This window comes from Pecten maximus, chromosome 16, assembly GCF_902652985.1.
Source record: "Pecten maximus chromosome 16, xPecMax1.1, whole genome shotgun sequence".
NCBI classification, from domain to species: Eukaryota; Metazoa; Mollusca; class Bivalvia; order Pectinida; family Pectinidae; genus Pecten; species Pecten maximus.
The window spans coordinates 485,803-509,882 of record NC_047030.1 but is presented as its reverse complement, the minus strand read 5'-3'; the positions used below and the strand labels follow the sequence as shown (position 1 = coordinate 509,882).

Sequence of the window (24,080 nt, the reverse complement as noted above, 5' to 3'; positions counted from 1 at the left end):
ATATGATAACAATACCCCGTATATGATAAAAATACGCCGTATATGATACAAATCATAAGGTTATCCCGTATACTATAAAAAAAATCACCAGATTATTATTTTTTTTTTTTACAGTATACAGGTATTTAATAAATGACGTTAACAACAAAGCTGAGTTATATCATGATCTGATGTGGTGTTTTCCCGGCAGATAGCGACACTAGTACTGTAATTTGCACGTGCAGATCATGCGGTGACGCTGATCTTTACTGTCAGTAGAACATCATATAGGTAAATGCTAGATATCCAAGCTTGGTGTAGAATTTATCAGACGAAATTAAATCAGAGATCTGAAATAGACCCTACCACTGGGTGTAGATTATGGCTGGGGGCTAAGGGTGGTAGCAGATGCGCATACGGACTTGTCCGAGTCCGATTTCCCGGTCAGACCGGGACACCTCCGACAATCTATGTCCACAGACTACAATATATGATTTCTATAAGAAGATGTCGCTTGCCAAGAATGTTGCAGATATCTCACATTTGTCACCGTGGCTTATGTATCAACATAGATCACCTGAATCTGGAGTCAGCCGACACCAATGCCAAAAGGAATCTCTGTAGACATTTGGTACCTCCAGTCTGTATGGGCCATTCGCCTCATCCGATGTGTATTCTTTTTCATAATTAACTGATAACAAGGACTTGAAGATTACTTGTAAGTTTAGATAATTTATTTACTTATTCATGATATATGTACACTAAAAATGCACAGAAACAGCCCCAAAGTCTCGCTCTTTATAGCGCACAGTCGTATTGAAGTCGTTTTTAAACAGATTTTATCTCGATTAACTTTCACTTGTGTTACAACAGACCAAGGTAGTGCTGTATTCTCAGCTGTCCCCAGCTTGTATTATAGCTCGTCACTGACGTTGTTTATAGAACTTTCTCTGTTTCGCAGATGCACCAACTACCGTTAGCATGAATTGACTATAGGAGTGGATCCCGGAGTTACCACCTCATGTGTGTGCAGTTGCCTGGGCTCCAACAGGGAATTACGAAGTTCCTGTACCAGGTAAGTGAGTATATAGAGAGATGGACTGTTAAGGACAGGTAGTTATCTCCCCTTTGTACTGTAACAGTTGTTACTGCAGTATATAGAGAGATGATCTGTTAAGGACAGGTAGTTGTCTCCCCTTTGTCCTGTAACAGTTGTTACCAGTATATAGAGAGATGGACTGTTAAGGACAGGTAGTTATCTCCCCTTTGTCCTGTAACAGTTGTTACCAGTATATAGAGAGATGGACTGTTAAGGACAGGTAGTTATCTCCCCTTTGTACTGTAACAGTTGTTACCAGTATATAGAGAGATGGACTGTTAAGGACAGGTAGTTGTCTCCCCTTTGTACTGTAACAGTTGTTACCAGTATATAGAGAGATGGACTGTTGAGGACAGGTAGTTATCTCCCCTTTGTCCTGTAACAGTTGTTACCAGTATATAGAGAGATGGACTGTTGAGGACAGGTAGTTATCTCCCCTTTGTCCTGTAACAGTTGTTACCAGTATATAGAGAGATGGACTGTTGAGGACAGGTAGTTATCTCCCCTTTGTACTGTAACAGTTGTTACCAGTATATAGAAAGATGGACTGTTGAGGACAGGTAGTTATCTCCCCTTTGTCCTGTAACAGTTGTTACCAGTATATAGAGAGATGGACTGTTGAGGACAGCTAGTTGTCTCCCCTTTGTACTGTAACAGTTGTTACCAGTATATAGAGAGATGGACTGTTGAGGACAGGTATAGTTGTCTCCCCTTTGTACTGTAACAGTTGTTACCAGTATATAGAGAGATGGACTGTTGAGGACAGCTAGTTATCTCCCCTTTGTCCTGTAACAGTTGTTACCAGTATATAGAGAGATGATCTGTTAAGGACAGGTAGTTGTCTCCCCTTTGTACTGTAACAGTTGTTACCAGTATATAGAGAGATGGACTGTTAAGGACAGCTAGTTATCTCCCCTTTGTACTGTAACAGTTGTTACCAGTATATAGAGAGATGATCTGTTAAGGACAGGTAGTTATCTCCCCTTTGTACTGTAACAGTTGTTACCAGTATATAGAGAGATGATCTGTTAAGGACAGGTAGTTGTCTCCCCTTTGCCCTGTAACAGTTGTTACCAGTATATAAAGAGATGGACTGTTGAGGACAGGTAGTTATCTCCCCTTTGTACTGTAACAGTTGTTACCAGTATATAGAGAGATGGACTGTTAAGGACAGGTAGGTATCTCCCCTTTGCCCTGTAACAGTTGTTACCAGTATATAGAGAGATGGACTGTTGAGGACAGCTAGTTATCTCCCCTTTGTACTGTAACAGTTGTTACCAGTATATAGAGAGATGGACTGTTGAGGGCCGGTAGTTGTCTCCCCTTTGTTCTGTAACAGTTGTTACCAGTATATAGAGAGATGATCTGTTGAGGGCCGGTAGTTGTCTCCCCTTTGTACTGTAACAGTTGTTACCAGTATATAGAGAGATGATCTGTTAAGGACAGGTAGTTATCTCCCCTTTGTACTGTAACAGTTGTTACCAGTATATAGAGAGATTGACTGTTGAGGACAGGTATAGTTGTCTCCCCTTTGTACTGTAACAGTTGTTACCAGTATATAGAGAGATGATCTGTTAAGGACAGCTAGTTGTCTCCCCTTTGCCCTGTAACAGTTGTTACCAGTATATAGAGAGATGATCTGTTAAGGACAGGTAGTTATCTCCCCTTTGTACTGTAACAGCTGTTACCAGTATATACAGAGATGGACTGTTAAGGACAGGTAGTTATCTCCCCTTTGTACTGTAACAGTTGTTACCAGTATATAGAGAGATGGACTGTTAAGGACAGGTAGTTGTCTCCCCTTTGTACTGTAACAGTTGTTACCAGTATATAGAGAGATGGACTGTTTAGGACAGGTAATTATCTCCCCTTTGCCCTGTAACAGTTGTTACCAGTATATAGAGAGATGGACTGTTAAGGACATGTAGTTATCTCCCCTTTGTACTGTAACAGTTGTTACCAGTATATAGAGAGATGGTCTGTTAAGGACAGGTAGTTATCTCCCCTTTGTACTGTAACAGTTGTTACCAGTATATAGAGAGATGGACTGTTAAGGACAGGTAGTTGTCTCCCCTTTGTACTGTAACAGTTGTTACCAGTATATAGAGAGATGGACTGTTGAGGACAGGTAGTTGTCTCCCCTTTGTACTGTAACAGTTGTTACCAGTATATAGAGAGATGGACTGTTAAGGACAGGTAGTTATCTCCCCTTTGTACTGTAACAGTTGTTACCAGTATATAGAGAGATGATCTGTTAAGGACAGGTATAGTTGTCTCCCCTTTGTACTGTAACAGTTGTTACCAGTATATAGAGAGATGGACTGTTGAGGACAGGTAGTTGTCTCCCCTTTGTACTGTAACAGTTGTTACCAGTATATAGAGAGATGATCTGTTAAGGACAGCTAGTTATCTCCCCTTTGTACTGTAACAGTTGTTACCAGTATATAGAGAGATGGACTGTTAAGGACAGGTAGTTATCTCCCCTTTGTACTGTAACAGTTGTTACCAGTATATAGAGAGATGGACTGTTAAGGACAGGTAGTTATCTCCCCTTTGTACTGTAACAGTTGTTACCAGTATATAGAGAGATGGACTGTTAAGGACAGCTAGTTGTCTCCCCCTTTGTACTGTAACAGTTGTTACCAGTATATAGAGAGATGATCTGTTAAGGACAGGTAGTTATCTCCCCTTTGTACTGTAACAGTTGTTACCAGTATATAGAGAGATGATCTGTTAAGGACAGGTAGTTGTCTCCCCTTTGTACTGTAACAGTTGTTACCAGTATATAGAGAGATGGACTGTTAAGGACAGGTAGTTATCTCCCCTTTGTACTGTAACAGTTGTTACCAGTATATAGAGAGATGATCTGTTAAGGACAGGAAGTTGTCTCCCCTTTGTACTGTAACAGTTGTTACCAGTATATAGAGAGATGGACTGTTAAGGACAGGTAGTTATCTCCCCTTTGTACTGTAACAGTTGTTACCAGTATATAGAGAGATGGACTGTTGAGGACAGGTATAGTTGTCTCCCCTTTGCCATGTAACAGATGTTTTACAGAGCTTGTTACAAGTGTATAAAGAGATTATCAGTTCACCAGTTGTTCCTGTTGTATTAGAGATAAATGAGCCAATATATGATGTTTATAGTTTATATCAAGAAGGTACAGTTAACTACAGTGTATACCTTGACGCCTATGTGGGTGTATATAGTCAAGTATATTTTCCTTATAAAGTTACACCGGTATATGGAATATCATGTCAAGAGGGGATATAAATACAATAGGGGGATCCTTTGATTGTTTATTATCTTAAGTATTTATATCCTTTTGTATGTAAAATCAGTATTGAAGGAACTTATAGATCGGATCACTCTCCAATTTATTTATCTATAAAATCTGTTGATCAGCCAAAGGAAATAGAGCATAGAACATTGTTTGTTAAGTGATCCAGATTTTGTTGGTCTTGACAAAAATATATTTGGGACAATATAAATATACAATGTAGAGTATATATTACTTATCAAGATGAGGAATATACATGTATGTAATCCTTATAACTCTTCATTAAGTGATAAATTGCTATGGAAGACTTAAAGTTAATGACTAGAAGGAAAACAATTGCTTACTCAGTTACATATAAAAAATAAGAAAAAAGGACGAAAATAATCAAGAATTTCAACTGCAAGAATTACAATAACAAAAAGATAGGCGTTTGTAGATTTTTGAAGAGGAGGAAAATGAGCTAAAGTTGATAACAGATAATTAAAATGAAAAGGAGTTATTTTTGTTACATATGTTGTTCTGTATTTTGGATACCTGTAAAAGACATTATTAAAAAAATTAATCCAAAAGATCATTTCAGAAATTTGAGAGGAAATAACAGAAATACCAGACATTTGAGGAGATCAAATGAAATATGTCAGAAACTCTATTACTAGTTCATACATTCACATTATGATAATGAAATCTGTTTTGAAATTAACTCTACCTGTCAAATCTCAAGGAATAGATGGGCTTACAGGATATTGACAGATATCAATAGGGTTTAGTTCACATGGCTAGAAGTTCCAGTTTGCTAATGGTATGGTGTATACTTAACCCATTATTAAGATCACAGGGGTCAAATATGTTATAAATTCAAGAGCCAGAAGACACGGAGACCTAGTATATATATTATGATGTTGTTAGTGGTTCTCTAAGATTGTGTGCTTTTAAGTTTCCCAGTTTCATTAACCTTGGCCCATTTTCAAGGTCACAGGGGTCATATATCTTATAAACTTCAAGATCCAGAAGACCCAGAGAGCTATTTAATATTATGTTGCTAGTGGTTCTCTAAGACTCTGTGCTATTAAGTTTCCCAATTTGATTGACCTAAGCCCATTGTCAAGGTCAAAGGTGTCAAGTATTTCAAAAAAATGAAGAATCATCTCAAATTCCAGAAGGCCTGTTATTGCACCAGCAGGTACAGTATGAAGTTACTCATACACGACCTTCACAAATTTGCAAGGTCACAGGGGCCAAAAAGTTGACTTTTAATTTTCAAATCTGTTTAAGATTTGAAAGACCCTTTGGCAAGTACAGTGGAGTTCTATAAAAAGTCCTAACACCAATTACCTTGACCAATTTTCAAGGTCACAGGGGCCAAAAAGTCATAGTTTATTTTCAAATCTTCAAAGATATAAAAGACCTTTTAGCCAGTAGGGTTCTACTATGGAGTTCTTATGAAATGTCCTCACATAAATGATCCGAGCCTATTTTCAATGTCAAAGGGGTTAAATATGTTTAAAAGTTCCAGAATCTCTTTTCCAAGTTTCTGAAGACCAAGAGACCTATCATATGGCTAGTAGGTCTCAAGGACAGGTGCTGTAGACTTTCCTGGTATAATTGACCTTATCCTGTTTTCAAGGTCACAGGGTCAACAAGGAAAATATCATTTGACAGTGAATCGTCTCGAATCCACAAACAAATCCTAAAGGCCTGATATTTTCCCAGCCAATACCTAGGAAAGAGTGGTGTGAAATTTCCTTATATAAATTATTTCCTTTGAGAATCTTCTGATGAAATTCTAAAAGACGAAGTGCTCTGATCTTTGGACAGTAGATACCTGTTGCCTCATACCAATGACCTTGACCTATTTTCAAAGTTATAGGGGTTAGAAATGTTATAAAAATCAAGTTCGAGTAGATAATTAACCAGCAGGTAATTAGGATTGAGTACAACTATTGTGAAATATGACATTACTATGTATGGTCACCAACAGAGGTAATTTTTGTATTTCAGTACCATTAACTGACTTGGATAATACATCTATGTAAAACCCTATCAGCATCAGTGGATCATATCACCTCTGTTAGAAATATTGTATACATTTCCTGAGTCATCACTAAATTGCATGTATTAAGATCAACATAAAAATTTAAAATAGTAATTTGTCATTATTCCTTGCTGGCTAACTGAGCAATTCAGGCCGTCTGGACCTCTTGTTAAATAATTCTATACTACAATGTCAAAGTATGATTTCATGCTTTCGAGATGAAAGAAAGTAAATCGAAGTTATATGTGAAAACTTGGAGGCCTATTATTTTAATCAATATTGATTGTAAAATGGATTATTGATGATTAAGTAGAAAAATACTGAAATAAAATAATATCCCTTGATAACTGTTACTTATAGATTTTGAGAAAAAGATTTACTCTCTTGAGTCTAATTTTATCTTTAAAACACTTCCTTTTATGGCATTTGTCCTTCTTTAAAATGGATAAAAACTTTTTATAATAATTCATGTTGTGTTGTAAACAATGACCCTAGTTTTTCAGTCATATGACCAGAATAGGCAGGATGTCTGCAGCCATCGTAGTTTGTCTGTTGTTGCTCATGGTGCTAAGAAATTTCACATTTTACACTTCGTCTCAAGTTTTACCAGTGGTACTCACCTCAAACGTACCTGAAATGATTTTGAGATAGTCCTGTCTTTGGGGTTGGTCCAGAATTAAAAGATGGCTACCTGGGATGGCCACCATCTTGATTGGTTTGTCTTAGTATTGTTTTAAGGACGGCCTCCCCGAATGAAAACACAGGTGTGACGTGCATGTGAGTGTATTTTTGGAGGTTGCAATATGTTTATGTTTGTCTCCTTGTGATAGCGCAGAACTGATGCTTACTTTATAGTGCTACCTCACTGAAGCATACTGGCGAAGACAACCAGCAGGACACTCCACCCGGTCATATTATACTGAAAAGGGGCAAAACCAGTCGTCCCACTACTATAAGGCCGAGCTGTAAGTAGGAGTAGTAACTACCATTATGTCCTTCCAGGGGACTGAGTCCAAAGTCTTCCTCACACTGGGACAAACGCTCAACTAAAGGCCAAATGTGAGGCACTGTCAGGGAAGACATTAGGAAGAAAAAAGTTTTAGTCACTTCTTATGATCATGTAATGGGGACGGCAGGAACGATTCTTATACCCTACCAGTAGGGCAGCCATCATCTTGAAAAAAATCTAAACTTCTCCAGTCTGTACTGGTTTCTGAATATCACATATTTGAAACTTTTCCTCGAGTTCAACCATTCGAGGATCCAGCTCAAACTTTCCTGAAATGATTCTGCAAGGATTCTGGCCAAGCACTGTTATTTTTTGGATTGGTGCAAAATTCACGATGGCTGCCATCTTAAAAACACATTTCAGACTTCTTCTCAAATTCCACCAGTGGGATTCAGCTCATACCTGCTTGACATGATCCTGGGATGGTCATAACCTGGTGTTTTGTTATTTTTTTGGGCGGGTCCAAAATGCAAGATGGTCACCATGACCACCATCTTGAAAAGCACATTTAATCTTCTTCTCTAGTTCCACTGGTAGGTATCCTGTTAAGGAAGGGACACAAAAAAGTGTTGCTATTTTTTGGCCATGTTAAAACTGTGACATGGGAGCCGTGATGGCCATTTTGTAATATGATTGCTGAACAACACCTATTTTAAACTTATCAAGTTCCAACCATGTGATTCAGCTCTAACTTAAAAGATTCCTGAAATGATGCCGAGATAGACCATGTGTTGTTATTTCTGGTATCGTCAGATTTCTAAGATGGCCACCATGGCCAACAGTACCATTATACTTGCTAGGGTGTATGTCTACATGTACTACAATAGTACAAGGGTCTTAGTGTCAGATGACCGTTATGACCCATGGGCCTCTTGTTTTATATCAAATTATCATACGCTAAACTACTACAAGGCAGACTCACAGTTACTTTAGCTGCTTATACTAAAAAGATATAGGGTTTTTAAATGAATTTTCATGTTTTTATTACATAATCATTTTAAAATGAATAAAAATGTATTTAATCATCATATCAACTTTTGAGTGTCTATTTAATGAAGGTAACATACCTGTATCACAAGTGTATTAAGTCTGAAAAAATAAGTTGATAGGTCAACAAGGGGTCCAGATCAGGTGAGGTCATTGTTACTCCTGATATATTCAAGGTGAGATGTGCCAGCACGTGAGGGGAGATAATCTGCTTTATCAGGAGAACCTCTGAAAGTAACTTTCTGTATCTTGGAAATTTTGATTTTGATGAGTTTAATGCTTTAAAACAACATGGCTGACAGGCGGCAATTTTGGATTTTGACAATTGAAGTTTGTTACCAACAGATCTCGTAAAGTACTGAAGGGATCTTTCTCACTTTCATATGTAGATTTCCCTTGGTGCCTAGTTGTGCAAATTGCATTTTGGAACTAATCGGAAACAATGGACGACAGGCAGCCATCTTGGATTTTTACAAGTTAAAGTTTGTTATCGCTATTTCTCAAAACGCACAGAAGGGATCTTTCTCATATTTTAAATGTAAGGTTTCCTTGGTCTCTAGTTGTGCACATTGCATCTTGGGACCTATCCAAAAACAAACATGGCCGCTATCTTGGATTTTGACATTGGAAATTTTGTATCACTATTTCTCAGAAAGCACTAAAGGGATCTTTCTGAAATTTCATATATAGGTTCCTCACAGTCCCTGGTAGTGCATATTGCATTTGAGATCGATCGGAAAACAGCATAGGTGACAGGCGGCCATCTTGGATTTTGACAATTGAAAATGGTTACCGCTAGACCTCAATTACTGAAGGGATCTTTCTCAAATTTCATATGTAGGTTTCCCTTGGTCCCTAGTTGTGCATATTGCATTTCGGTACCAATGAAACACAACATGGCCGACAGGCGGCCATCTTGTATTTTGACAATTGAAGTTTGTTACCGCCAGTTCTCACATTTCATATGTAGGAGGTTCCCCTTGATCCCAAGTTATGCATATTCATGTATAGGACCAACCTAACAACAATATGGCCAACAGGCAGCCATCTTCAGTTTTGACAATTGAAACGAAACGTAATTATATGACCTTCGCTCTGTTCCAGCTCCACGGAACAATTCTCAAAGACTCTAGTACTCCAGTTGTAAAGTGTCGCCGCTAATGTTGGTACATTATATATGTATGTATATATATACATTTATCCAAATCGACACTCGTTCAGCAAATACAAAACAATAACAATCAATGGTGGAAATTTGATGTACAAAATTGAGTAGTAATACTTTAATAAGTACACTAAGGAACAGTAATAATTCAGTTAGGCTATGCATATAACAATCCAACAAAACCAGTATAGTAAGCAAGGGTACTCGAACATTACAAAAAATCAGTTAAATAATCTTTCATTTCTTATTTCATTAGCTTTGTAAATATATATAGCCAAATTTTGAACAATGTTTTTGTCATCTGACATCGACTGTTTCATCCCTATAAAGCACTCATTATATTATATTTAGAAGAAGGGGAAAATCCGGATAATTTAATGTTAATTATACATATACAAGATGGTTCAGACGTTATAGTGTGGATTTACAAGTCCATGAACGCAGTTAAACAACACAGGGACTTGACACTGTGTTTGGCAAACATACCCCTATATACATACGGCTCGATCAGTTAAGGGGACGTAACTGGCATTATCAGGATAGAGAGGTGGGACTTTGGAGGTGTCCGAGTCTACCCTATACCACACATACTTGATGGAAGCCATTTTGACAATTACATGAATATATTTAATGTAGCGTAGGTTTGTTTAGATACTTGATACACACACAACTTATGTATTCCGTCCCCCCTCACACATCTGTACGTCTGCCGCCATTCCGAACGTGACTCATGCCGACTGCATCGGCTGCTGGTGGGGATATGGGGGTCCTACCGCAGCGCGCGCGCGTCAGATAATTACTTTGGCATTAATACTCGCAGCTTTGGAGAAACTTATTTTTAGTTAGGATGGATGTGTAGTTGACGGTGACCAGAGTACATAGCTATCTCCTGAAGTTAGAAGCAAAATTTAACTAAAGGAACCAAAGATTCATTCCGGATGGAAATTGGTAAGTATTAGTTTATCACTCTAAGAAGACTTTTGTACAGAAGTTATTTGACTAATTCCCAACAACGCGACTGTGATATTTATAGCAACACCCCTACTGTCTTGTCTACTCGAATGTACGTGCATTACGCATGCGGGGATAACGTGTAATAATAACCAGTACATACATGTATGTGTGGAACGTCACGAGATTATATCTAGTTTATAACTGAATATCTAGGTTAGCTAATTAAAATATATTAGTACAGCCGTTGAAGAAGTTAGGATTAAGAAATTTATCATTGGAATTACAACATTTAAGGATATATGTACCTTAATGTATCAAATAAATTATTTCAAAGAGAATGACCTCCCTTGAGTTTTATTTTACTCGATGAGGAAAACTCTGAGTACATGTAGTTCACCATAAGTCCGATTGCGCATTATCTACTTTCTCAATAATTGCCTGGACGTATCCTTTTTAATTTAATTTTCTATCCTTGCGTGTTGTGGAGGGGTAGTGATAGAGGACAGCGGAGATTGTTGTGGAGGGGTAGTGATAGAGGACAGCGGATATTGTTGTGGAGGGTTAGTGATAGAGGACAGCGGAGATTGTTGTGGAGGGGAAGTGATAGAGGACAGCGGAGATTGTTGTGGAGGGGTAGTGATAGAGGACAGTGGAGATTGTTGTGGAGGGGTAGTGATAGAGGACAGCGGAGATTGTTGTGGAGGGGTAGTGATAGAGGACAGTGGAGATTGTTGTGGAGGGGTAGTGATAGAGGACAGCGGAGATTGTTGTAGAGGGGAAGTGATAGAGGACAGTGGAGATTGTTGTGGAGGGGAAGTGATAGAGGACAGCGGAGATTGTTGTGGAGGGGTAGTGATAGAGGACGGGTGGAGATTGTTGTGGAGGGGTAGTGATAGAGGACAGCGGAGATTGTTGTGGAGGGGTAGTGATAGAGGACGGGTGAGATTGTTGTGGAGGGGTAGTGATATAGGACGGGTGAGATTGTTGTGGAGGGGTAGTGATAGAGGACAGTGGAGATTGTTGTGGAGGGGTAGTGATAGAGGACGGCGGAGATTGTTGTGGAGGGGTAGTGATAGAGGACAGTAGAGATTGTTGTGGAGTGGTAGTGATAGAGGACAGCGGGGATTGTTGTAGAGGGGTAGTGATAGAGGACGGCGGGGATTGTTGTAGAGGGGTAGTGATAGAGGACAGTGGAGATTGTTGTGGAGGGGTAGTGATAGAGGACAGCGGGGATTGTTGTAGAGGGGTAGTGATAGAGGACGGCGGGGATTGTTGTGGAGGGGTAGTGATAGAGGACAGCGGGGATTGTTGTAGAGGGGTAGTGATAGAGGACAGCGGAGATTGTTGTGGAGGGGTAGTGATAGAGGACAGCGGAGATTGTTGTGGAGGGGTAGTGATAGAGGACAGCGGTGATTGTTGTGGAGGGGTAGTGATAGAGGACAGTGGAGATTGTTGTGGAGGGGAAGTGATAGAAGACAGCGGAGATTGTTGTAGAGGGGTAGTGATAGAGAACAGCGGAGATTGTTGAGGAGGGGTAGTGATAGAGGACAGTGGAGATTGTTGTGGAGGGGTAGTGATAGAGGACGGCGGAGATTGTTGTAGAGGGGTAGTGATAGAGGATGGTGGAGATTGTTGTGGAGGGGTAGTGATAGAGGACAGTGGAGATTGTTGTAGAGGGGTAGTGATAGAGGACAGTGGAGATTGTTGTGGAGGGGTAGTGATAGAGGACAGTGGAGATTGTTGTGGAGGGGTAGTGATAGAGGACAGTGGAGATTGTTGTGGAGGGGTAGTGATAGAGGACAGCGGAGATTGTTGTGGAGGGGTAGTGATAGAGGACAGCGGAGATTGTTGTAGAGGGGTAGTGATAGAGGACAGTGGAGATTGTTGTGGAGGGGTAGTGATAGAGGACAGCGGAGATTGTTGTGGAGGGGTAGTGATAGAGGACAGCGGAGACTGTTGTGGAGGGGTAGTGATAGAGGACAGCGGAGATTGTTGTGGAGTGGGAGTGATAGAGGACAGTGGAGATTGTTGTGGAGGGTTAGTGATAGAGGACAGTAGAGATTGTTGTGGAGGGGTAGCGATAGAGGACAGCAGAGATTTGTTGTGGAGGGGTAGTGATAGAGGACAGCGGAGATTGTTGTGGAGGGGTAGCGATAGAGGACAGTGGAGATTGTTGTGGAGGGTTAGTGATAGAGGACAGCGGAGATTGTTGTGGAGGGGTAGTGATAGAGGACGGCGGAGATTGTTGTGGAGGGGTAGTGATAGAGGACAGCGGAGATTGTTGTGGAGGGGTAGTGATAGAGGACAGCGGAGATTGTTGTGGAGGGGTAGTGATAGAGGACGGCGGAGATTGTTGTAGAGGGGTAGTGATAGAGGACAGTGGAGATTGTTGTGGAGGGGAAGTGATAGAGGACAGCGGGGATGGTTATTATAGTAAACCAAAGTGATAATGTGAAACTCGGCATGGTCTTTCGATCGCAATCTTAAAATGTGGAAAATCAAATTTAAATTTGGAGATACTGCGTTCTATAAAGATATAAGGATGCTGATACTGTTCGCTTTCATCAGTATGATCGTGAGCAGTTGTTCAGTGTACGGGTTTATCGTACACTCGCTGTTCAACAGACGTAATCATATAATCTACATATTTTAAAAAGACGTATCAGATTGTTGAGACATACCGATACATCGTAACTAGCGCCGGGGATGTTCACCGCGTCAATCTTCTCTTAAAATACTGTAAATATATATAACAATTTTTTTTAATGAATTACACCTGAATCCTGAAATAGCCGATGATACAATTTGAGAAATTTCACAAGAGCCATATTTCAATACAGTGTATGGGTGGTCGAATGGCGCTGTGGGTAGTAAACTCGCGATTCACCAAAATGCGGCCGGGGTATGATAACCAGATAGTTATATTCAATGTATGTGAAGTAGCCGAGCTTATATTCAATATATGTGAAGTAGCCGAGCTTATATTCAATGTATGTGAAGTAGCAGAGCTTGTATTCAATATATGTGAAGTAGCCGAGCTTATATTCAATGTATGTGAAGTAGCCGAGGTTATATATAATGTATGTGAAGTAGTCGAGGTTATATATAATGTATGTGAAGTAGCCGAGGTTATATATAATGTATGTGAAGTAGCCGAGCTTATATTCAATGTATGTGAAATAGCCGAGCTTATATTCAATGTATGTGAAGTAGCAGAGCTTGTATTCAATGTATGTGAAATACCGAGCTTATATTCAATGTATGTGAAGTAGCAGAGCTTGTATTCAATGTATGTGAAATAGCCGAGCTTATATTCAATGTATGTGAAGTAGCAGAGCTTGTATTCAATATATGTGAAGTAGCCGAGCTTGTATTGAATATATGTGAAGTAGCCGAGCTTATATTCAATGTATGTGAAATAGCCGAGCTTGTATTCAATGTATGTGAAATAGCCGAGCTTATATTCAATGTATGTGAAGTAGCAGAGCTTGTATTCAATGTATGTGAAATAGCCGAGCTTATATTCAATGTATGTGAAGTAGCCGAGCTTATATTCAATGTATGTGAAATAGCCGAGCTTATATTCAATGTATGTGAAATAGCCGAGCTTATATTCAATATATGTGAAGTAGCCGAGCTTATATTCAATGTATGTGAAATAGCCGAGCTTATATTCAATGTATGTGAAGTAGCAGAGCTTGTATTCAATATATGTGAAGTAGCCGAGCTTGTATTGAATATATGTGAAGTAGCCGAGCTTATATTCAATGTATGTGAAGTAGCCGAGCTTATATTCAATGTATGTGAAGTAGCCGAGATTATATTCAATGTATGTGAAGTAGCCGAGCTTGTATTTAATGTATGTGAAGTAGCCGAGCTTGTATTCAATATATGTGAAGTAGCCGAGATTATATATAATTTATGTGAAGTAACCGAGCTTATATTCAATATATGTGAAGTAGCCGAGATTATATATAATGTATGTGAAGTAGTCGGGTTTATATTCAATATATGTGAAGTAGCCGAGGTTATATATAATGTATGTGAAGTAGCCGAGCTTATATTCAATGTATGTGCAGTAGCCGAGCTTATATTCAATATATGTGAAGTAGCCGAGATTATATATAATGTATGTGAAGTAGCCGAGCTTATATTCAATGTATGTGAAGTAGCCGAGCTTATATTCAATATATGTGAAGTAGCCGAGCTTATATTCAATGTATGTGAAGTAGCCGAGCTTATATTCAATGTATGTGAAGTAGCCGAGCTTATATTCAATGTATGTGAAGTAGCCGAATGAAGGCCGATATATTTTACATATTGTTACAAAGTGGCGGCGCTTCGTGCGGAAGATGAACTGGCGTGAAAAAAATATTGTCGAAAACGGATATATAGTTTCATTTCACCTAAATAAACTCTGCGCATTTAATGACGAGAGAACTTATTTATTCGGCAAAGGATTTTAGGCTGGAGTTAGCGAGCTGTAATCAGCCAACTTTCAACGTGGAAATACATCATTCCATTACTATACCGAAATAGCGGTGATAAGCGTTCATTCCTCTGCATACCTGTGTTAATTTTAGATTTTGTAAGCACCAATCCATGTGCAAAACATGTATGGATGATTGTTGCCTCACAGTTATCTCCTTAACACTATCAGACCTAACCCGACTTAATATCCCGATAAAATTAGCAGAAGCCAGATTTACGTGCCCAATAACGTGTGATCGCATTTAGAAGATGTATTGAATCATTGTATCGCCTAATATTTACGGTATAAAATATCTCTTTTTGTGTTTAGGTCCTACTGTCACTTGTTAAGTCCATCGGAAGTATATTACTGTATTAGCACGCTGTATATTTTATGTCCGATCCAAGTCACCGTAGACCTGTTACTTATCTGGAGTTGATGTGCATTGTCATTGTACCTTGGATAACGAAGATACATAGATATATACGAATTGTACTAAATACACGTAGCTGCCAAAGCAGGAAACATGTGGGACATCTACTTTTGTAGTTTTACATTTGAAGAGTGTTCGCAGTAACACGAGGTGTGTGTATGATTCTGTTAGACATAAATAGCGAGGAATAACGAGCGAGTCGTAGAAAACATATGTTCTGTGAGTGTTATTACAGCCCCTGGTATATAATTGTACTGTGTACCGGTCCGAGCGTTATGACTTTCACCTCCTAACGATACTTACTTTATTAACTACTAAAATAGTTGTCAGCGTGGTAAGATCTAACAAGATTCAAGTTATTTCATTAAACTTCTTTTGAAAGCAAAACTTACCAATCAGATAATTGTTGCCTTACTTAATCAGGCCCCGGCCTTTTTATATGCTCACCTACCAGAAGGACAAATTAGCTTTTACCGTGTCGTCCGTCGCTCGTCCTTTGTCCGTTAACTTATCATAAAATCGCTTCTTGTCATGAACGACTCGGTGAATCTTAACTAAATTTGGTCTGGAGTATCCTTGGGTGAAGGGGAACTAATTTTGCATTACGTGTGGTCTGGTTCCCAGAGGTCTGAGGGGCGGGGCCTCAATAGGGATAATATAGCAATTCTTTAAGATCCTTCTTATGTAGAAATAAAATAGTTTGATCCATATTTGGTCTGAAGCTTCATTGTTTGAAAGGGAACCAATTTTGTATAAGCAGTGACTGATCCCCATAGGGCCGAGGGGTGGATCCCAATAGGGCCGAGGGGCGGATCCCCATAGGGCCGATGGGCGGATCCCCATAGGGCCGAGGGGCGGATCCCCATAGGGCCGAGGGGCAGATCCCAATAGGGCCGAGGGGCGGATCCCAATAGGGTCGAGGGGCGGATCCCAATAGGGCCGAGGGGCGGATCCCCATAGGGCCGAGGGGCGGATCCCAATAGGGCCGAGGGGCGGATCCCCATAGGGCCGAGGGGCGGATCCCAATAGGCGAAATATAGCAAATGTTCTTTGTGGAAAACAGGAATTGTCCAAATTTGATGTCCAGCATTCTTGGTGGAAAGGGAATATATTTGTTATAAAATGAGAATCTATCCGCGGTAGGGTGCATTTGTCACGTGGAAGCCCCGCCAATACTACAACGCGTGATGACCGTGGAAGCCCCGCCAATAACGCGTGATGACCGGGATAAGTAGATTACGTACCATATCTTCCAAACCAAATTTGTACATTATCCGCCATATCGTGAAAAACGTAGCCTTCTATTATGTTATGACATGATGCCAGAATGCGGGAGAGATAAATATATGGAGAATGGAAAAGATTGGTTTTAAAAATGAGATTTATAGATACCGTCTCTAGGAACATATGTGTTGTTTACCACTCGACAATTGCCAACATTACACAAATAAAGTCATTACATGGGCGTATTCACCATTAGGCGGGAGTCAGTGTGTTGGCAGCCTTAATGATCTACATGAGTAATGTTCATACTGCTAAATGACAAAGAAAATGGTCCTGTTTTATATTGTATCACGTGGCTTCATATACAAACTCTGTACCACACTTACCATATCAAACCCAAGTCAGGGATATGATAAAGGTACATGTTATTGTCTTGGTATGTAACCATATCCAAGTTATTTTGATCGCCAGAATTCATTACGTATGACAGACTCCATTTCTTGTTCTTGTGGTTAGCCAGTAGAGTTTCGTCCCTTTAGCACTGCCACGTGGAATCTGTTAAACCAGAACTTGAAATTGCTACATAAATAATACGTTACCAAATTACAAACTGTATCTTTGTGTTCTGTACCTGTACCTTTGTGTTCTGTACCTGTACCTGTGTGTTCTGTACTTGTAGCTTTTTGTTACGTACCTGCACCTGTGTGTTCTGTACCTGTACCTTTGTGTTCTGTACCTGTACCTTTGTGTTCTGTACCCGTATCTGTGTGTTCTGTACCTGTACCTTTGTGTTCTGTACCTGTACTTGTGTGTTCTGTACCTGTACCTTTGTGTTCTGTACCTGTACCTGTGTGTTCTGTACCTGTACCTTTGTGTTCTGTACATGTGTGTTCTGTACCTGTACTTTTGTGTGGTATACATGTACCTGTACCTGTGTGTTCTGTACCTGTACCTTTGTGTTCTGTACCTGTATCTTTGTGTTCTGTACCTGTACCTTTGTGTTCTGTACCTGTACCTGTGTGTTCTGTACCTGTACCTTTGTGATTTGTACCTGTACCTTTGTGTTCTGTACCTGTATCTGTGTGTTCTGTACCTGTACCTGTGTGTTCTGTACCTGTACCTGTGTGTTCAGTACCTGTACATTTGTGATTTGTACCTGTACCTGTATATTTGTGTTCTGTAGCTGTACCTGTGTGTTCTGTACCTGTACCTTTGTGTTCTGTACCTGTATCTTTGTGTTCTGTACCTGTACCTTTGTGTTCTGTACCTGTACCTGTGTGTTCTGTACCTGTACCTGTGTGTTCTGTACCTGTACCTGTATATTTGTACCTGTACCTGTATATTTGTGTTCTGTACCTGTATCTGTGTGTTCTGTACCTGTACCTGTGTGTTCTGTACCTGTACCTTTGTGTTCTGTACCTGTACCTGTGTGTTCTGTACCTGTACCTTTGTGTTCTGTACCTGTATCTGTGTGTTCTGTACCTGTACCTGTGTGTTCTGTACCTGTACCTGTGTGTTCAGTACCTGTACCTTTGTGATTTGTACCTGTACCTGTATATTTGTGTTCTGTACCTGTATCTGTGTGTTCTGTACCTGTACCTGTGTGTTCTGTACCTGTACCTTTGTGTTCTGTACCTGTATCTTTGTGATTTGTACCTGTACCTGTATATTTGTGTTCTGTACCTGTATATGTGTGTTCTGTACCTGTACCTGTGTGTTCTGTACCTGTACCTTTGTGTTCTGTACCTGTATCTTTTGTGTGCTGTACCAGTACCTTTGTGTTCTGTACCCGTACCTTTGTGTGTTTTACCTGTATCTTTGTGTGTTGTACCTGAACCTTTGTGTTCTGTACCTGTACCTGTGCGTTCTGTACCTGTACCTGTGTGTTCTGTACCTTTGTGTTATGAACCTGTACTTTTGTGTTCTGTACCTGTATCTTTGTGTTCTGTACCTGTATCTTTGTGTTCTGTACCTGTACCTTTGTGTTCTGTACCTGTGTGTTCTGTACCTGTACTTTTGTGTTCTGTACCTGTACCTTTGTGTTCTGTACCTGTATCTTTGTGTTCTGTACCTGTACCTTTGTGTTCTGTACCTGTGTGTTCTGAACCTGTACCTGTGTGTTCTGTACCTGTACCTTTGTGATTTGTACCTGTACCTGTACATTTGTGTTCTGTACCTGTATCTGTGTGTTCTGTACCTGTACCTGTGTGTTCTGTACCTGTACCTGTGTGTTCTGAACCTGTACCTGTGTGTTCTGTACCTGTACCTTTGTGATTTGTACCTGTACCTGTACATTTGTGTTCTGTACCTGTATCTGTGTGTTCTGTACCTGTACCTGTGTGTTCTGTACCTGTACCTGTGTTCTGTACCTGTACCTTTGTGTTCTGTACCTGTGTGTTCTGTACCTGTATCTTTGTGTGCTGTACCTGTACCTTTGTGTTCTGTACCTGTATCTTTGTGTTCTGTACCTGTACCTTTGTGTTCTGTACCTGTACCTGTGTGTTCTGTACCTGTACCTTTGTGTTCTGTACCTGTACATGTGTGTTCTGTACCTGTACCTTTGTGTTCTGTACCTGTACCTGTGTGTTCTGTACCTGTACCTTTGTGTTCTGTACCTTTGTGTTCTGTACCTGTATGTTCTGTACCTGTACCTGTATGTTCTGTACCTGTATGTTCTGTACCTGTATCTGTATGTTCTGTACCTGTACCTGTATGTTCTGTACCTGTACCTGTGTGTTCTGTACCTGTACCTGTATGTTCTGTACCTGTATGTTCTGTACCTGTATTTGTATGTTCTGTACCTGTACCTGTATGTTCTGTACCTGTACCTGTGTGTTCTGTACCTGTACCTGTATGTTCTGTACCTGTATGTTCTGTACCTGTATCTGTATGTTCTGTACCTGTACCTGTATGTTCTGTACCTGTACCTGTGTGTTGTACCTGTACCTTTGTGTGTTGTACCTGTACCTGTGTGTTCTGTACCTGTATGTTCTGTACCTGTACCTGTATGTTCTGTACCTGTACCTGTACCTTTGTGTTCTGTACCTGTACCTGTGTGTTCTGTACCTGTACCTTTGTGTTCTGTACCTTTGTGTTCTGTACCTGTACCTGTGTGTGTTGTACCTGTACCTTTGTGTTCTGTACCTGTACCTGTGTGTTGTACCTGTACCTTTGTGTTCTGTACATGTACCTTTGTGTTCTGTACCTGTACGTTCTGTACCTGTATCTTTGTGTGTTTTACCTGTGTGTCCTTTATTGTTTGATGTTTATTACATTAATGGAATTACAGAGAATGTAGTTTTTGTGTCACTGATGTTTCTCTACTCTTGCCAGCAGGAATCAGAAGTTTGTCCTTTTTATCTTCATAATATTGTGCTTTTCATTTCTTTTCATTTATTTATGTCTGTAAATCGATATTTTATTGTAGTCAAATGAACATGCAGAACAACAGTTTTGCTAATCAATTATCTTCGTTTGGAGAGCAAAATTGGAAGTGATATTTAGTGGCACGGGAAGGAACGAGTTCATGGTGTTTCGTCCTAAACTCGATACAATGCCACGCATGTTTTCACCATGAAATGGAATGTTTGATGTTAAATTTGTGTTTATTTGTTTACGATTTATTTGTCAAAAAGTTCTGGAGAAAAAATGATTGATTTCATTAGACTGATACAAAATTTGTTTCCATCAGACGAGGAAGAGAAAGTCCTGATGAGTGGAACGTATAGCTTTAACAACGAGAATGGCGTAGTGGACTCACAGCCTTCCAGTAGGGGTACACTAGTAGTCAAGGATCGAGAACAGTCGCCGGCCGCCTCGCAGACGACGCGGTCTGAACCTGGCGGGAAACAGGTCGGCCCTTCTGCGTCTTCTGTCCCATTTGACGACGCCCATTGTGAGAGGAACTGGACGCAGACTCTATTTTCCTGTCAGTCGGAGGACAGAAATCGTATGTTAATGAAGTTATTCTGGGTTTCTAAAGTTTCCTCTTAATGTTTTTAATCTTACTCTCAGTCTCCAGTCGTTATTAACTGTCAACATTATCTGTGAAACAAAAATTTTTAAAGGTGAAATATGGTCAAAACTCACTTGCATGTTATTTATTATCAAAGTAGATCACGGAATGTTGGGTAGTAAGCCAGGTCTTTGTTAATGTATGAGCAGGAATTTTCTAGTAAATTATCAAATAAGTTGTTATGTTGTGACAAGTATACTTATCGAGATTGTGTTAAGGGTTCAAACTGCATTTTCCTAAAACCCGGATCCCGTCTGAAAAGGTTTTGAAAAAGAAAAGAAAAGAAACTCGAAATAAACCGCGTGAAAATTTATTACTCGTACGCCGCTTTATCGTACAATTTAAAGTGACGTTACAAACGTCGGCGTCGCGTGTTAGAAACAAGATTAAATCACTTCTTAATGCTTCAATGCTTTTCTTTTTTGTTCTATCCTCGAAAACGGAACTCTTTGAAAATATCATCCTTGAGAGTATTTATTATCTAGAACGTATACTGTTTTCAGGATGCAGTCTTTGTTGTTGCTGGCCCTACCACAAATACATGGTGGCTACTCGGCTTGGCGAGACCCCGTTCATGGCCCTTATTCCGTGTGCTGCCTTCGCCCTCAGAATCAAAGTTAGGACACTGTTTGGTATCAAGGTAAGTCAGACTGTTGCGGTGGAATAGGCTACCCTTATATAATTATATGTTTTAGAGATTTATCCAAACAAAGTACGAGAAGGATTTTGGACGGTTGAGGGCAGATAGTGTTTCTCATGAAAGACGAGATCACGTATTGTTTGACCTATTTTTTTTTTTGTTGCATTTTTGCACTTTTGTTGTTTTATAGGACCAAATACTTTTTGATATTATCGTTGGTATGTATTTTGATATTATTGTTGGTATGTATTTTGATATAATTGTTGGTATGTATTTTGATATAATTGTTGGTATGTATTTTGATATTATTGTTGGTATGTATTTTGATATTATCGTTGGTATGTATTTTGATATTATCGTTGTAGACCTTTTTCATTTTTATCTTGACGTTATTTTGCAGGGCTCATTACTAGGAGATTTCTGGGCCTCCATGTGTTGCGAACCTTGCGCTGTGTGCCAGATGACGTCAGAATTAGACTCTCTCGGACTTTGAATAACATCTCTACTAAAATATCTAAGCGCCATATCAAACTGATATTTATATATTCTGCCGTCGTTGTCAACTAACTTATTAATTATTATTGCATGTTTTAATCAGAATGTTACTTCAGGAGTAACGATCGTAGTTGCGTTGTGACTAAAACTTGCAATATTGTGCCTTAGACTATGTCATTACCCAATCAGCGTGCGGTTTGGAATCACGTGTTATATTAATGATATAAAAAGGACAGCGAACATCATTTTACATTGAAGACTCTATTCGGTTAATTTCCAAAGCATGGTAATGGTCGTGTTTATCGTTACAGTCTTATTTCTGAATCTTGGTTTCAAATTTTGGGTATAATAACAACTCCTACATTGGAGTTATTGTTATTTGATATATCTCTAAGTAATATTGTTTATCAATAAACTGTTTATTACTTATTAAATCTTATATGAGGAATCATTTAGTTTATGACAATCGGTTTTTATCCTTATTCTCCAATTCCAACATATTTCAGAGTTATAAAAACAGACTATCATATATGTTCACTAGAAATATCATCACCAGATTGTGATGTTCTTGTTCTGTATTAACTATAGCTGTGTGATCTACATCCCTGACAATGCTGTATAGATGTGTGATCCACATCCCTGACAATGCTGTGTAGATGTGTGTCTACCCCCCTGACAATGCTGTATAGATGTGTGTCTACCCCCCTGACAATGCTGTATAGATGTGTGATCTACACCCCTGACAATGCTGTGTAGATGTGTGACCTACACCCCTGACAATGCTGTATATATGTGTGATCTACCCCCCTGACAATGCTGTATAGATGTGTGACCTACACCCCTGACAATGCTGTATAGATGTGTGTCTACACCCCTGACAATGCTGTGTAGATGTGTGTCTACACCCCTGACAATGCTGTATAGATGTGTGATCTACACCCCTGACAATGCTGTATAGCTGTGTGACCTACACCCCTGACAATGCTGTGTAGATGTGTGATCTACATCCCTGACAATGCTGTATAGATGTGTGACCTACCCCCCTGACAATGCTGTATAGCTGTGTGGTCTACACCCCTGACAATGCTGTACCCCTGACAATGCTGTATAGATGTGTGTCTACACCCCTGACAATGCTGTGTAGATGTGTGACCTACACCCCTGACAATGCTGTATAGATGTGTGACCTACACCCCTGACAATGCTGTATAGATGTGTGATCTACACCCCTGACAATGCTGTATAGATGTGTGATCTACACCCCTGACAATGCTGTATAGATGTGTGATCTACATCCCTGACAATGCTGTATAGATGTGTGTCTACATCCCTGACAATGCTGTATAGATGTGTGATCTACACCCCTGACAATGCTGTATAGATGTGTGTCTACATCCCTGACAATGCTGTATATATGTGTGATCTACACCCCTGACAATGCTGTATAGATGTGTGTCTACATCCCTGACAATGCTGTATAGATGTGTGATCTACACCCCTGACAATGCTGTATAGATGTGTGATCTACACCCCTGACAATGCTGTATAGATGTGTGTCTACACCCCTGACAATGCTGTGTAGATGTGTGACCTACACCCCTGACAATGCTGTATAGATGTGTGTCTACACCCCTGACAATGCTGTGTAGATGTGTGACCTACACCCCTGACAATGCTGTATAGATGTGTGATCTACACCCCTGACAATGCTGTATAGATGTGTGTCTACATCCCTGACAATGCTGTATAGATGTGTGATCTACACCCCTGACAATGCTGTATAGATGTGTGATCTACACCCCTGACAATGCTGTATAGATGTGTGTCTACACCCCTGACAATGCTGTGTAGATGTGTGACCTACACCCCTGACAATGCTGTATAGATGTGTGTCTACACCCCTGACAATGCTGTATAGATGTGTGTCTACATCCCTGACAATGCTGTATAGATGTGTGGTCTACACCCCTGACAATGCTGTATAGATGTGTGACCTACACCCCTGACAATGCTGTATAGATGTGTGACCTACACCCCTGACAATGCTGTATAGATGTGTGATCTACATCCCTGACAATGCTGTATAGATGTGTGTCTACATCCCTGACAATGCTGTATAGATGTGTGATCTACATCCCTGACAATGCTGTATAGATGTGTGATCTACACCCCTGACAATGCTGTATAGATGTGTGACCTACACCCCTGACAATGCTGTATAGATGTGTGACCTACACCCCTGACAATGCTGTATAGCTGTGTGGTCTACACCCCTGACAATGCTGTACCCCTGACAA

General features: G+C 39.9%; 1 protein-coding gene across 2 annotated transcripts; it reads left to right on the top strand.

Moving 5' to 3' along the window:
- The first annotated feature begins 949 nt into the window (after nt 1-949).
- LOC117345111 (placenta-specific gene 8 protein-like) lies at nt 950-22,230 on the top strand. Of its 2 annotated transcripts, none has more exons than XM_033908067.1 (4): nt 950-1,054; nt 20,325-20,582; nt 21,152-21,288; nt 21,689-22,230. In XM_033908067.1, the coding sequence occupies exons 2-4, from the start codon at nt 20,345-20,347 to the stop codon at nt 21,779-21,781; spliced, it is 468 nt and encodes a 155-aa protein (XP_033763958.1). In that variant the 5' UTR covers nt 950-1,054; nt 20,325-20,344; the 3' UTR covers nt 21,782-22,230. The 2 variants fall into 2 exon arrangements, with proteins under 2 accessions (XP_033763958.1, XP_033763957.1); XM_033908066.1 differs by lacking the exon at nt 950-1,054 and adding an exon at nt 10,293-10,499.
- Nucleotides 22,231-24,080: the final 1,850 nt, after the last annotated feature.